General features: G+C 50.3%; 1 protein-coding gene and 1 long non-coding RNA gene across 5 annotated transcripts in view; one reads left to right on the top strand and one right to left on the bottom strand.

Moving 5' to 3' along the window:
- The window catches only part of LOC125739850 (histone-lysine N-methyltransferase 2C-like), a 67,741-nt gene that overhangs the window by 42,716 nt on the left and 12,207 nt on the right, over positions 1-12,818 (top strand). The window contains 14 exon segments of the mRNA XM_049010369.1: positions 197-411; positions 534-607; positions 1,330-1,629; positions 1,729-2,926; positions 3,053-3,130; positions 3,467-4,311; positions 4,461-4,768; positions 4,937-6,714; positions 6,873-6,984; positions 7,314-7,392; positions 7,473-7,536; positions 7,771-8,003; positions 9,685-11,187; positions 11,836-12,036. Coding sequence (XP_048866326.1) covers positions 197-411; positions 534-607; positions 1,330-1,629; positions 1,729-2,926; positions 3,053-3,130; positions 3,467-4,311; positions 4,461-4,768; positions 4,937-6,714; positions 6,873-6,984; positions 7,314-7,392; positions 7,473-7,536; positions 7,771-8,003; positions 9,685-11,187; positions 11,836-12,036 — 6,988 coding nt within the window.
- On the bottom strand, positions 2,893-3,555 carry LOC125739851 (uncharacterized). 4 transcript variants are annotated; one of them, XR_007397355.1, is made up of 5 exons: positions 3,431-3,555; positions 3,299-3,388; positions 3,173-3,256; positions 3,053-3,130; positions 2,893-2,968 (listed from the first exon to the last, which is right to left on the bottom strand). It is a non-coding gene; the product is annotated as an uncharacterized LOC125739851 (long non-coding RNA). The 4 variants fall into 4 exon arrangements; XR_007397358.1 differs by having other exon boundaries at positions 3,341-3,388; XR_007397356.1 differs by having other exon boundaries at positions 3,299-3,382; positions 3,467-3,519.

The raw sequence follows: 12,818 nt of genomic DNA, 5'->3' as shown, positions 1-12,818 counted from the left end.
TTGTTTAGCTGGCAGATGTTCCGCAGGGTACTGTACATAGCTAACATGGCAAATGTAATACGTGCACCAAGTAAACAACAGGCACTGTCAACATGCTGCTTGCCAGGGAAATGACCAAATTCCAGATGTTTCTTTGGGACCTTCAGCCTATGGCCAAGTTTAGTCAACGCTGCCCTTCAACGCTCTTTTTCCACAGAGACAAGACATTTCGGCAAATGCCCAGAGAGCCGGCAGGCCCATGGAGCGCAGCTGGCCCCGCCCCCTCGCTCGAGGGCGAGACAGACACCATGTCCAACACCCAGAAGAACACCCTCAAGTGGGAGAAGGAGGAATCGCTGGGCGAGGCAGCCACAGTGGCCCCTGTCCTTTACACTAACATGAACTTCCCCGGCCTCAAGGAGGAATTTCCAGGTAAGATCCAGGACCTTCAGCTCCTTAAAGCTGCTTCAGCCTCTTTCAGCGCATATTTCATGGAGATCCTCTGCCTTTCTTCAATGTTATTTGTAATGCCTCCTAAAATGTTGCTCATCCAGACTGGTCTACAAGAGTCAAGCAAATTGCAAAGCTGTGGCGAAAAGCCAGCTCCCAGGAACGGGCACCATATGTGGTAAGACAGGCTTTTAAAGAATCTGTAATTAGCATTTTTTGGGATGGATCTGAGGGTCCGACAAGAGTGCTGGTTTTTATTACAGCTGAACCCTCCCAGTGCTGACCTGGCTTAGGGTGATACATACCTTATGTCTTTGGTGCTCTAGGTCAGTGTTTTTCAACCCATTCCTCAGGGACTTGGAGGGAGCAAAAACATTGACCGGGTTGGGAAACATTGATGGCACGATGACAGGACTTACTTTGGTTACCCGATATTTTTATAGAAATGAACATGTCAGTTTGATGTGGCCAGAGATGAAGCATTACATATTTACCATGATTTCATTCACAAAAAACTGTTGCCCTGCACCTTGATGCTTACAGATTATTTGCGGTTTTTTTGTCAAATATAGAAGATACAGGTCTGGATGCTGTTCAACCAAATAGTTGCTTCAGTATTAGTTCAAATACAAGAACTTGTAGCCATAGGTGGAAATTAGCGGGAGGACATTTTAAACTGGATTTGAGGAAGCACTTCTTTACACAGCATGTAGATAGAGTATGGAATAGTCTTCCTGTTAGTGTAGTGCAAGCTAAAAACCCTCGGGTCCTTTAAATCAGAGCTAGAGAAGATTTTAACAACTCTGAGCTATTAGTTAAGTTCTCCCCAAACGAGCTTGATGGGCCAAATGACCTCTCGTTTGTAAATTTATGTTCTTATTGTTTGCTGCATTTTTTCAGCAAAAGGCTCGAGACAATAGGGCCGCACTCCGCATTAACAAAGTGCAGATGTCCAATGAGTCCATGAAAAGGCAACAGCAGCAGCAGCAACAGCAACAGCAACAACAGCAGCAGCAGCAACAGCAGCAGCAGCAACAACAACAGCAACAACAACAACAGCAGCAGCAGCAGCAGCAGCAGCAGCAGCAGCAGCAGATGGACATGTTTGACCCCAGCATCCCCTTGGACTCTGAGCTGCTCTTCAAGGACCCTCTGAAACACAAGGAATCTGAGCATGAACAGGAGTGGAAGTTCAGACAGGTGAGGAGGGCATGTCTGGTATCCTGGAAGGGCAAGAGCCAGTCAGGGCAAGATGAATACGTAACCTCTTGTTTTTGCTCTGCTCTGTTTCTCCAACAGCAAATGAGACAGAAAAGCAAACAGCAGGCAAAGATCGAAGCCACACAGAAGCTCGAACAGGTTAAGAGTGAGCAGCAGCAGCTCCAGCAGCAACAACAGATGGGTGGTCGATCTGAAGGGGACACACCCAGTAGCGGCAGTCAAAGTCCCATCGCCTGTCAGTCCGCTAATGGTAACATGTCGCCCATGCAGCAGACAGTGCCCAAGGATGGGTTTCCTCGCCCGCAACTCCCTGGAACACCTACGTCAGGGTCGTCTGATGATGTCTTCCTGCGTCCCCCACCTCCTCCCCCAGCTGGTGTACGGCTGCCGGTTCAGGATGGGGGTGCCTGTCCGCCACACGGGCCATCCTCCCAGCCACAGTCCCCGCAAAGATTCTCTCCTAGCACGAGTGGCTCCAGACCTTCCTCCCCCTGGGACCCGTATGCCAAAATGGTGGGGACTCCTCGGCCACCCCCGATTGCATCAAGCACACCTCGTAGGAGTTCTGTCGACTCAGGAAAATCTCCCAGAGCAGAACAGCAAGAACGAGAGCGACCATCTCCTGTCCATGAATCATTCAGCTCTCCGACTTCCATGAGCAGTGACCCCTATGCTAAACCGCCTGACACCCCCAGACCTGCAACAATAGCAGACCCATTTCTGAAGCCTATGGGGCCACCAAGGTCATGCTCTGCTTCTGAGCAGCAGGGAAGGCAAATGATGAGTTCACCGGCAGGCAACACATTTGCCAGACTAGCACTTCGAAATGAGAGCTACCAGCGGATGCCCCCAAACAGGATGATTCTGTCAGACCCCTATTCTAGGCCTCTGCTGACACCTATTCCCGGAAGCAATGAGTCTGGATCTGTCCCATTGTTCAAAACCCCAATGCCCCCTAATCAGTCACATGATCCTTTTAGCACCATGCATTCTACGCACAGACCTTCGGAGGGATTTTCTCAAAATCAACAGATTGACCCATATGCACACCCTCCCCTTACTCCTCGTCCCTCAGTAAATGACAGTTTTTCACATCCTTCCAGAATGGCTCGACATCCCCAGGGCATCACCTTTTCTCAGTCTGGACCTATGGTACAGGTGCCTTCTCGAGATCCATATAGCCAAACTGCTTCTGACCCCTATGCTCAACCTCCTGGTACCCCTCGACCTTTACCTGACCCTTATACCCAACCCCCTGGTACTCCTCGACCTTTACCTGACCCTTATGCCCAACCCCCTGGTACTCCTCGACCTTTACCTGACCCTTATGCTCAACCCCCTGGTACTCCTCGACCTTTACCTGACCCTTATGCTCAACCCCCTGGTACTCCTAGGCCTTTACCTGACCCTTATGCCCAACCCCCTGGAACTCCTCGACCTGTATCTGACCCTTATGCCCAACCCCCTGGTACTCCTCGACCTTTACCTGACCCTTATGCCCAGCCCCCTGGTACTCCTCGACCTGTATCTGACCCTTATGCCCAACCCCCTGGTACTCCTCGACCTGTATCTGACCCTTATGCCCAACCCCCTGGTACTCCTCGACCTTTACCTGACCCTTATGCCCAACCCCCTGGAACTCCTCGACCTGTATCTGACCCTTATGCCCAACCCCCTGGTACTCCTCGACCTGTATCTGACCCTTATGCCCAACCCCCTGGTACTCCTCGACCTTTACCTGACCCTTATGCTCAACCCCCTGGTACTCCTAGGCCTTTACCTGACCCTTATGCCCAACCCCCTGGTACTCCTCGACCTGTATCTGACCCTTATGCCCAACCCCCTGGTACTCCTCGACCTGTATCTGACCCCTACAGCCAATCTCATGGTACTCCTCGTTCTTTGTCTGACCCTTACGCCCAGCCACCTGGCACTCCTCGGCCTTCATCTAACCCTCGACTTGCTGCTGTGGAGCAGTACCCCCAGCAATCTCAACCACAGCCTTCCAGTCGCAGACAATCACCATCACATTCAGTAGACCCTTATGCTCAGCCACCAGGAACTCCACGTCCAGTAATGGGAGAAAGTTTCTCCAAATCCCCAGGTAGCCAGAGAAGTGTTGATCCTTATCTGCACTCTCAGAGGACTCCAAGACTCTTGAATAGCGGTCCATATGGCCAACCGCCTGGCACACCTAGACCCTTTTTGAGCGATCCCTATGCTCAGCCTCCAGGAACACCACGGCCTGGTACCAGCACAGAAGTGTTTAACAGACCAGTCGCAAGGCCCTTGCTGACCCCACAAGACCCTTTCTCCCCACCTCAGGGTGGGATGCAGGATACCTTTGTACAGCCAGTAGCCCCTGGCTCTCAAACACCAAAGCACACCGGATTGTCTGATGATGGATTTGCACAGCCCCAATCTAACCCACCCAACCAGACTCCCATTCATGACCCTTATGAGCCGGCCCCAATGACCCCTCAGCCGCTGGTACCCGAAAGACTCAATCATGACCTGAAGGATCAGCAAGGAGTAGGGCCTGAGGTCAGTTCCCAGGATATAGCACAGTTCTCTGATATCCCACAAACCACTGGAACAGTCTCTGATATTCAGACTGGAGGACATCAAATTCTAGATGACAAAGAGGAAACACTTAGGAAGGTATGACTCTTTGCTTTTCTTGATGTATATTGCATCATGCAAGGAGTGTGAATGACACAACACTATAACTGTTGGCAGTTTCAAGGTTTTCCAGTCATTAACATTTGTGCCTGTGTCACTGACTCACACACATCTGTGTTGTTGTTTAGCGCCAGCGGATCCGGGAGCTAATTCGCAGGCAGCAGCAGCAGAAGAGTGCTCTCCGGCAAGAGAAGGGCCTACCAGACCCTGCCACAACTCCTGTACCTGGAACTCCTCACCAGGAAAACTTGGGCCAGCAGAATGAGATGTTTGGCAGGCCTCCTCCCCCATACCCTGGGACCATGAAAGGCCCACTGAGGGTTCCAAAACCTTTCCCCAGTGACCAGCAAGGTCATTTCCCCAGTGAAGGGCACTTTCCTAGACCTCAGTTTACAGGGGAAATGAACAACATGGGCATGCGACCACATGGGTTAAGGTTAGTTTATTAATGTTTATGTGGCATATGTACCATTAGTAGCGTTCTTCTTGAATTTATAATAAAACAATATTACAACTAGTGTTTTGATGTGCTATTTGATCTTGATTGTAATGCTAACGGGGAGTGCTTGGACACTTAAAAATTGAATTCGCTTTTCTCCTCCAGGTTTGGGTTTCCCACAGCGGCACAGGGGCCACATGGGAGCCAGGAACACTTTGTTAAGCCACATCAGATTCCTGAACCCATGATGGATCTCCCCCCGCAAATGAGAAGGTCTGTGTCCATTGACCTTGGAAGAGCAATGGGGAACAACCAGATCGGGCTTCGTCACTTTCCCCCCAGAGGTTTGCAGGTGCAACAGCACAACATAATGGGGCAGCCGTATATAGAACTGAGACACAGATCCCCCGAGAACAGAGTGAGGCTTCCCTTTGGATCTTCTGCTGTACCAGGAAATGGGGATCCTTCCATTCAGGCAGAAGCACCACCAGGATTTATGAGTGAACAGGAGGATGGCTTCCCTGTAAATCAGGGGCCTAAAACGATGGACCCTATGGTGAACCAGTGTTCAGCAATTGCTAACCAAATGTCATCCAGTATGGAAAACCTGCATCAGCAGCCTATGCCAATGAACTCGGGGCCTCAGCATCCTCCTCTTATGCGCTCTTTAAGCCATCCATCATCAACCGAAGCCTTAAATCCACCTTCATCCATCATGCTCCCAGCACCAACCGTGGAACCAGCAGAGGAGATTCCAATACCCAGCACAGATGGAATTGAAGAAAAACTGGACACTGATGACTCAGCTGTAAAAGATCTGGAAGATGTAGAAGTCAAAGACTTAGTAGATGATGACCTCGAAAATCTCAATCTTGATCCTGAGGACGGCAAGGACTTGGACCTTGAGACCAATGATTTGCATCTTGATGACTTCCTCACGTCTGGAAAATTTGACATAATTGCTTACACAGATCCCGAACTTGATCTGGAGGATAAGAAGGACATGTTCAATGAAGAGCTGGATCTCGGAGATCCCATTGATGATGGTGGTGAGCCTTCGGACTTGCAGAACGTACTGTCTGAGAAGAATAACACCAGCTCCAATAGCACTGAGTTGCCTTCCAAAGTGACCACAGAGCCTGGAACAGGAAAATCAGAGAAAATGCCAGAGAGGTCTTCAGCTCAGGTCAAACAGGAGACCACCTCTCATAGCCATCCCCTGTGCGCAAAGAAAATTGTTAAATCTGAAGTCAAAGACGGTCAGGCATCTGCTGAGGAGACTCCTGCCTGCAGAGGTCAACATGATGGAAGAATAGTGCCTCACAAGGAGGGTCTTGGAGATAGCCCCAGGCTCCTGGAAACATCTGTTCATCAGGCTCTTCAGGTTTCAGCCAACGGGCTTTCCGATTCGACTCCAGTCCTTTCACGCCTGCTGATCAAGGAGAACTTGGAAGAGGCTGCACTCAGCTCAACGAGCTCTTCTAGTCAGAGTGACCTAACGGCTCAAACTAGCCAAATGAAGGGAGGACAGCAGACTCCGAACATGATGATGACGGCGGCACAGATCCCTGACCATGCGATGAATCCCAGTATGGCTGTGGGTCATCTCATGAACCCCATACAAGGAGCGTCACCTGGAAATCTAAATCTCGTACAAGGGCAGCCCTCATGTCAGGCTTTTGCGGATGACCTGCCGGCAGACTCAACACTTGCTCTGGAGAATCAGCAGCTGCCTGGGACCATGACCCAAGCACAGGCCCAGCAGGCTATGTTTACTCAGGGCTTGAGCCAGCAGAACCAGCAAAACAGACCCCTGCTTCTGGATGAACAGCCCCTCCTTCTGCAGGACCTGCTAGACCAGGAAAGACAGGAGCAGCAGCAGCAGAGGCAAATGCAGGCCATGATTCGCCAAAGATCAAGTGATTCTTTCTTCCCCAACGTTGGTAAGATTCATGAGAGGAGTTCATCCCTCAGCGCTTCCTTCCTTCGCCTTGAAGATCGCCGCTTATCGTAAAGAAGCACCATGTTCACCGCAGAATCTTATGTCATTATATAATGGGATCCTATGTGTATTTTGAAGTTTGTTTCTGTCACTTTTCAGACTTTGACGCCATCACTGACCCCATCATGAAAGCCAAGATGGTCGCTCTGAAGGGAATCAACAAGGTCATGGTGCAGAACAACATGGGAATGGCACCAATGGTCATGAACCGGTATGAAATGCAGCTAAATTTATTATGATATCTTATTGTTCGGTACCAAATTCCCACAAAACCTGAGGAGGATTGTTGTGAATCCTTGGCTACAATGAATTTTTGTGTTTGCTATAAACCGTGTGTGCATATGTGTTTGCACGTTCCCTTCTTTACACTCTGTAAGCTGAAATTCATATTTATGAACGGTTGCGTCTTATAAGACATTATTATAGGGCACGTTGCACGTAGAGCAGTTTTAGTGTGCTCTAAAAGACAGAGTATCTTTTCCAAGAAAGACGGACTGTGCTTTAGATAGAATGTTTATATAACATGGGATTTTCTGGTAGGTTCCCAGTAAGTGGCCCACAGGCACCAGCTTCTCAATGTCACAGCAGTGGAGTAATCCCCCAGCAGGCAATGGGCCAGGTATGTTAATTACTTTAACTAGTGTAACCTGGTTAGTTGCAAGGGATGATGGTCTCACTGTTTCAACATAACCATTTCAGGATGGGAAGTTGGCGCCCCATATCGTACGACCTAGTCCTCCTAATTTTGGGCCGGGATTTTCCAGTAAGTATATGTATGATAATTATGGAGATAGATGTCTTCCTCCCTCCTCTGCACACTCATTAGTGTTTTTAATCCATTATGGATTTAAATAGAAATTCACTTTAATTAGTATTGTAATATGAAGTTATGCTACATATTAATTTACATAATTTTTATTTGAGTAGCCAGTAAATCCAGTCTGACTTTATTTGTTGTGAAAGTCCAAAATGACCCTGTTCATCCATCCTGGCCCAGATGACACCCAGAGGAAGCAGTATGAGGAGTGGCTTCAGGAGACCCAGCAGCTGCTGCAGATGCAGCAGAAGTTTCTGGAAGAGCAGATCGGGGCCCACAGGAAGTCCAAGAAAGCGCTGTCGGCAAAGCAGCGCACGGCCAAGAAGGCGGGTCGCGAGTTCCCCGAGGAGGACGCTGAGCAGCTGAAGCACGTGACGGAGCAGCAAGGCGTTGTGCAGAAGCAGCTGGAGCAGGTAGGGAGTCTGCGTAGCGACTGCGTAGCGTCTTGCTGCAGCGCGTCCTGATCCGTGATACGCAATATCATGTGAATCAGTGCTGTAGTTTAATGCCATATCACCTCTCTACTTCATTTTAAGTGTGTTTGTCATCTGCTGAAAACAGATGAATTTCCTTCTCGCATCCTCTCATAATTAATGCATGTACCAAGGCTCCAATGTTTCTCCATACATCAGATGTCTTGACCTACGTTCCTTGTTTCCGGAAACTTTGCCATCCGTGTCATCATGTTATCACAGCCCGAGGAACATGTTGACCTGCTCAGTCACCGGGATGTGACCCCACAGCGGGAAATTTTAATCTGCTTTCCCAGGGGTGCTCATATACACTACTGTACATGAACAAAAGTATTTCTGACACCTGGCCATTAAACCCACAGGAATTTCTATGACATCCCATTCTAAATCCATAGCCATCGATATGGAGTTGGTCTCCCCTTTGCAGCTATAACAGGTGCCACTCTTCTGGGAAGACTTTCCACATGATTTCGGAGTGTCTGTGGGAATTTCTGCCAACTTATCCGGGAGCGTTTGTGTGGTTAGGCACTGATGTTGGACATGAAGGCCTGCCTTGCAGTCTTCATTCTTGTTCATCTCCAAGGTGTTCAGTGCGGTTGAGGTCAGGGTTATGTGTGGATCAGTCAAGTTTTTTTCCACACCAAACTTACCCAATTATGTCTTAGTGAACCTTGCTTTGTACACTAGGGCACAGTCATGCTGGAACAGCAGAAATGGGACTTCCCCAAACTGTACCTACAGTGTTGGAAGCATAGATTTATCCAAAGTGTCTTGGCATGCTGAATCATTAAGAGTTCCCTTCACTGGACCAAAAGGGCCTAACCCAACCCCTGAAAAACAACCATACCATTATCCCTTCGCCACCAAATTTACAGTTGGCACAGGGCAGTCAGGCAGGTAACGTTCTCCTGGCATCTGCCAAACCCAGACTCATCCAAAAGAATTCCAGACAAAGAAGCATGATTCATTACTCCACAGAACACGTTTCCACTACTTCAGAGTTCAGTGGTGACGTTCTTTCACCACTCCATCCAACACTTGGTATTGCTCTTGGTGATGTTAGACTTGCTTGCAGCTGCTTGGCCAAGGAAGCCCATTCCATGAAGCTCCCGTTGCTCAGTTTTTGTGATGGGGTTAATGCCAGAGGAGGATCGGAACTGTACAGTTATCAAGTCAGCAGAGCACTGGCGACTTCTCTGCCTCAGCACACTGCGACCCCACTCTCTCACTTTACGTGTTACTTTAATTTCTGTTGTTCCAAAATGCTTCACTCTGCAATAACACCACTTACAGTTAAGCATGGGGTATTTAACAGTGAAGCAATTTCACAAACTGGCTTATTGCAAAGGTGGCATCCTATGACAATGCTACAGTTGAATTCACTGGAGAAGTTCGGGGTAGTTAAGGGCCTTGCTCAAGGACCCAAAGTTAAATGTGATTATTATACCAAGGTCCGACCCCCGCAGTCTTCCCATCACAGATGCAGAGGCCTAACCGGCTGAATCACACAGCATCCCCCCAGGGGACTCATTAAACATTTGCGTGTTTGCCCCCCCCCCCCCCCCAAAATCGAGAGCGGCAGTTCCTGCATGTGAAATGCTCATTTTTGTTTTGCCTCTAGATCAGGAAGCAGCAGAAGGAGCACGCTGAGCTGATTGAGGAGTACCGCGTCAAACAACAACAGCACTGCGGCCTACAGCCGCCCATGATGACCAGCATGCAGGGCCAGACGCCCCCTGTCTCTGGGGGCCCATCCATCAACCAGCCTGTGGGCCAGCTTCACCCGGGCCCCCAGCCCAGTGCCCCTCGCTGGCACCCAGGCTCCCCGGCCCCTACCATGGGCCCCCGGATGCCCTCCCTCTTGCCTCCTCCGCAGGTACCCCCAGCTAACCCCGGCCCCCCTCCCACACTCCCGCCGGCCGCGAAGATGGCAGACGTAGCGGCGGCAGCCGGCGAATCCCCACAAGTGAAGTTTGATGACAACAACCCGTTCAGCGAGGGCTTCCAGGAGAGGGAGCGCAAGGAGCGGCTGCGGGAGCAGCAGGAGCGACAGCGGGTGCAGCTGATGCAGGAGGTGGAGAGGCACCGTGCCCTGCAGCAGCGCCTGGAGATGGAGCGGCAAGGTCTGGGGGCGCAGGACAGGACGCCGGGGGGCATCTACAGCACCGACGTACCCCGGGAGTTTATGCAGCCATCGAGGCCCCAACAGCCTCTGGGCCAGATGTTTCCCCAGCAGCCCAACACACAGCCAGGCTTCATGGGATCTCCTCCAGTCCATTTCACGCCAGGTGGAGATCACCGGGCTTTTCCGGGCCATGGGATGGGGCCGGGATTCCGAGCCAGCAACCCGTCGACGTCTGGCCCGAATTTTCCCCATGGTCAGCCCAGACCGCAGAGGTTTGGGGCGCCGGGACTGCCCCCTGCAGTGGTGGGTGAGGCACCCCCTTTCAGGATGGAGCCATCCACCCCGCTGCCTCCCTCATACCCCGGGCCAGGCCAGTCACTCATCCAGTTGTACTCCAATATCATCCCTGAGGAAAAGGGCAAGAAGAAGAGGAACACAAAGAAGAAGAAGGACGACGATGCTGACTCAGTGCGGACGCCCTCCACCCCACACTCTGACCTCACTGCCCCGCTGACTCCGGCAGTTTCTGATACCTCCTCCACTCCCACCCGGATTGCCCAGCACTTGGGCGAGTCGGACCCTTCCGAACCTTCGTTGGGCCCCTCCACCCCTGGCCCCCTCGGCGACCATGCCCATTCCAAGTTGAACCGGGAATCATCGGGAAGTATTGGCTGTCCTCCACACCAGCAGGTGGCGACGCTCCGCGAGATCAAGCTGGAACAGATGGACAACAGTGAGTGCCAAGTAGGCAGGGACACGCAGCTGGAAGCACCCACAGCACCCGGGACGGTGAAAGTGGAAGAAGAGCTGGAGGGTCAAAGCCCCACCCAGACAGCCAAGGGGGATTCTGGGAATGAGCTTTTGAAACACCTACTGAAGAACAAGAGCACTCCACCGCTACTGCCTAATCAGAGACCTGGTGATGGTCTGCCATTGGACGAAGGGCGTTCAGCTGACGGCAGCGCCCCCCAGAGGCACAGTAGCATAGACAGCATTGGGGTAAGTCGCTGCTGGAGCTTCTCAGCCCAGCCCACGAGTCACAGTCTCCGAGCATCAGGCAAATGACTCATTTCACAAACCCACCAGCAGCCTGGAAATGTGAAAATGATTGCAATAACCCCCCCCCCCCCCCCCCCAAAAAAAAAAAAAAAAAAGTGTCAGGATAGCGTTAACCCGTACCATGAAATCCTCAGTCCAGATGACACGCTCCACATTTCCTGCAAATTAACATTTTTTGATATTAGAACTTTTGCGGCAATAAGAAATATAAATAAATAAAATGCTGATCTCAAAGAAAGTGAACTGACTTTATCAGCTGTATGTTTTGCCCATACCAGCTTGAAAAATCTAATTATGAAATAAACCCAGTCATATCAGCGTTACGAAGGGAGGCACACTGAGTACAGAATGATCTTTGCCACATGCAAATAAGGTTCGTGTGTTTTCTCAGTGCATCGATCTGTAGGAGTTTTCTTTGAAATATGATGGGAAATCTGTGGACAAATCGGGGGTCATTTGGATCTTGGCTGTAATGCTGTGGGTTAGAGATCTGAATCATGCAGAAATGATTCTCCATTCTGGCACATTTCTCTCCATTTATTTGTGGTTAGATTGGTGATGACCGTTCTGTAATAATGTCCCTCCCAGGTGGCGAACACAGGGTGCCGCCTGACCGGTCCCCATCCGGAGCGTGGAATTCCACTCCCTGAGCCGGATAAGAAGAAGCAGCGGAATAAGCGGGCACCCAAGGGAGGTGAGAAGCCCACCCCACGTTCCAAGAAGAGGAGGAAGGAGGAAGAGGAGAGGGCGTACCCCAGCACGGACACGCTGATGACGCAACTCAAACAGGTACCTCCCTCTCAGGTCATTTCCGGGTTGGAGCGACACTGGGCAGCATCACTGCGGTGGATGGAGCTTAGGCACTGAAAAGAGGCCTTGCTGTTGTACCTGTAAACCACGTGCAGTGTGGTACTGAGCCGTTTTAATACTGTACGGGACTCAACCGTTATAGTACACTGGAACGTGAACGTGAGAGTGCATCAGTCAGGTACCTGGCTCAGTCTTTTCAGTAGTGTCATGGATACACAAAGGCATGTCTGAGAGTAATGAGTCCATCTTGTGGTTCATGATATAAGCTCCATGCTCCTTCCTCTCAGGCGAAGGGAAAATAAGACGAATGTGGATTATTTCTTGAAAACAAACAGCAACATTTTAACTCTGAGTTTAGGGGAACAGTATAGTGCACTTCAAAGTGTCTAATGTTTATGAAGTGGATATCTAGTATAGTTTTTGCTCTGAGTATGCAGGGACAGACATTTTTGGCGCAGTCTAAAATCCAAAGGTTTAATTGCTATCATCTTGGTGAGTAATTGCTTTCATTATGCTTCAATTGCAGCCTTGATAGGAATAATTATGCAGTTAATGTAGTTTCTGGGAGGCATAAGCAAGAAATCGGGCTTAATTACGGTCACACCCAGCTGCTCGACGAGGCCCAGTCACTATTCAGGTGACTTGTTTTCTTGGCCAGTCGTAAGTGAGCATTAAGAAGCGTGTGAAGCCCATTGGCTGACAGGCAGCCATCGCCGTGACACCTGGTTATCTGCCTTGCTTGCTTCCTCCCTAACACACTG

Source organism: Brienomyrus brachyistius, chromosome 4, assembly GCF_023856365.1.
Source record: "Brienomyrus brachyistius isolate T26 chromosome 4, BBRACH_0.4, whole genome shotgun sequence".
Taxonomy (NCBI): domain Eukaryota; kingdom Metazoa; phylum Chordata; class Actinopteri; order Osteoglossiformes; family Mormyridae; genus Brienomyrus; species Brienomyrus brachyistius.
Note: the sequence above shows the minus strand (reverse complement) of the source record. Positions and strands in the feature narration are given on the sequence as shown.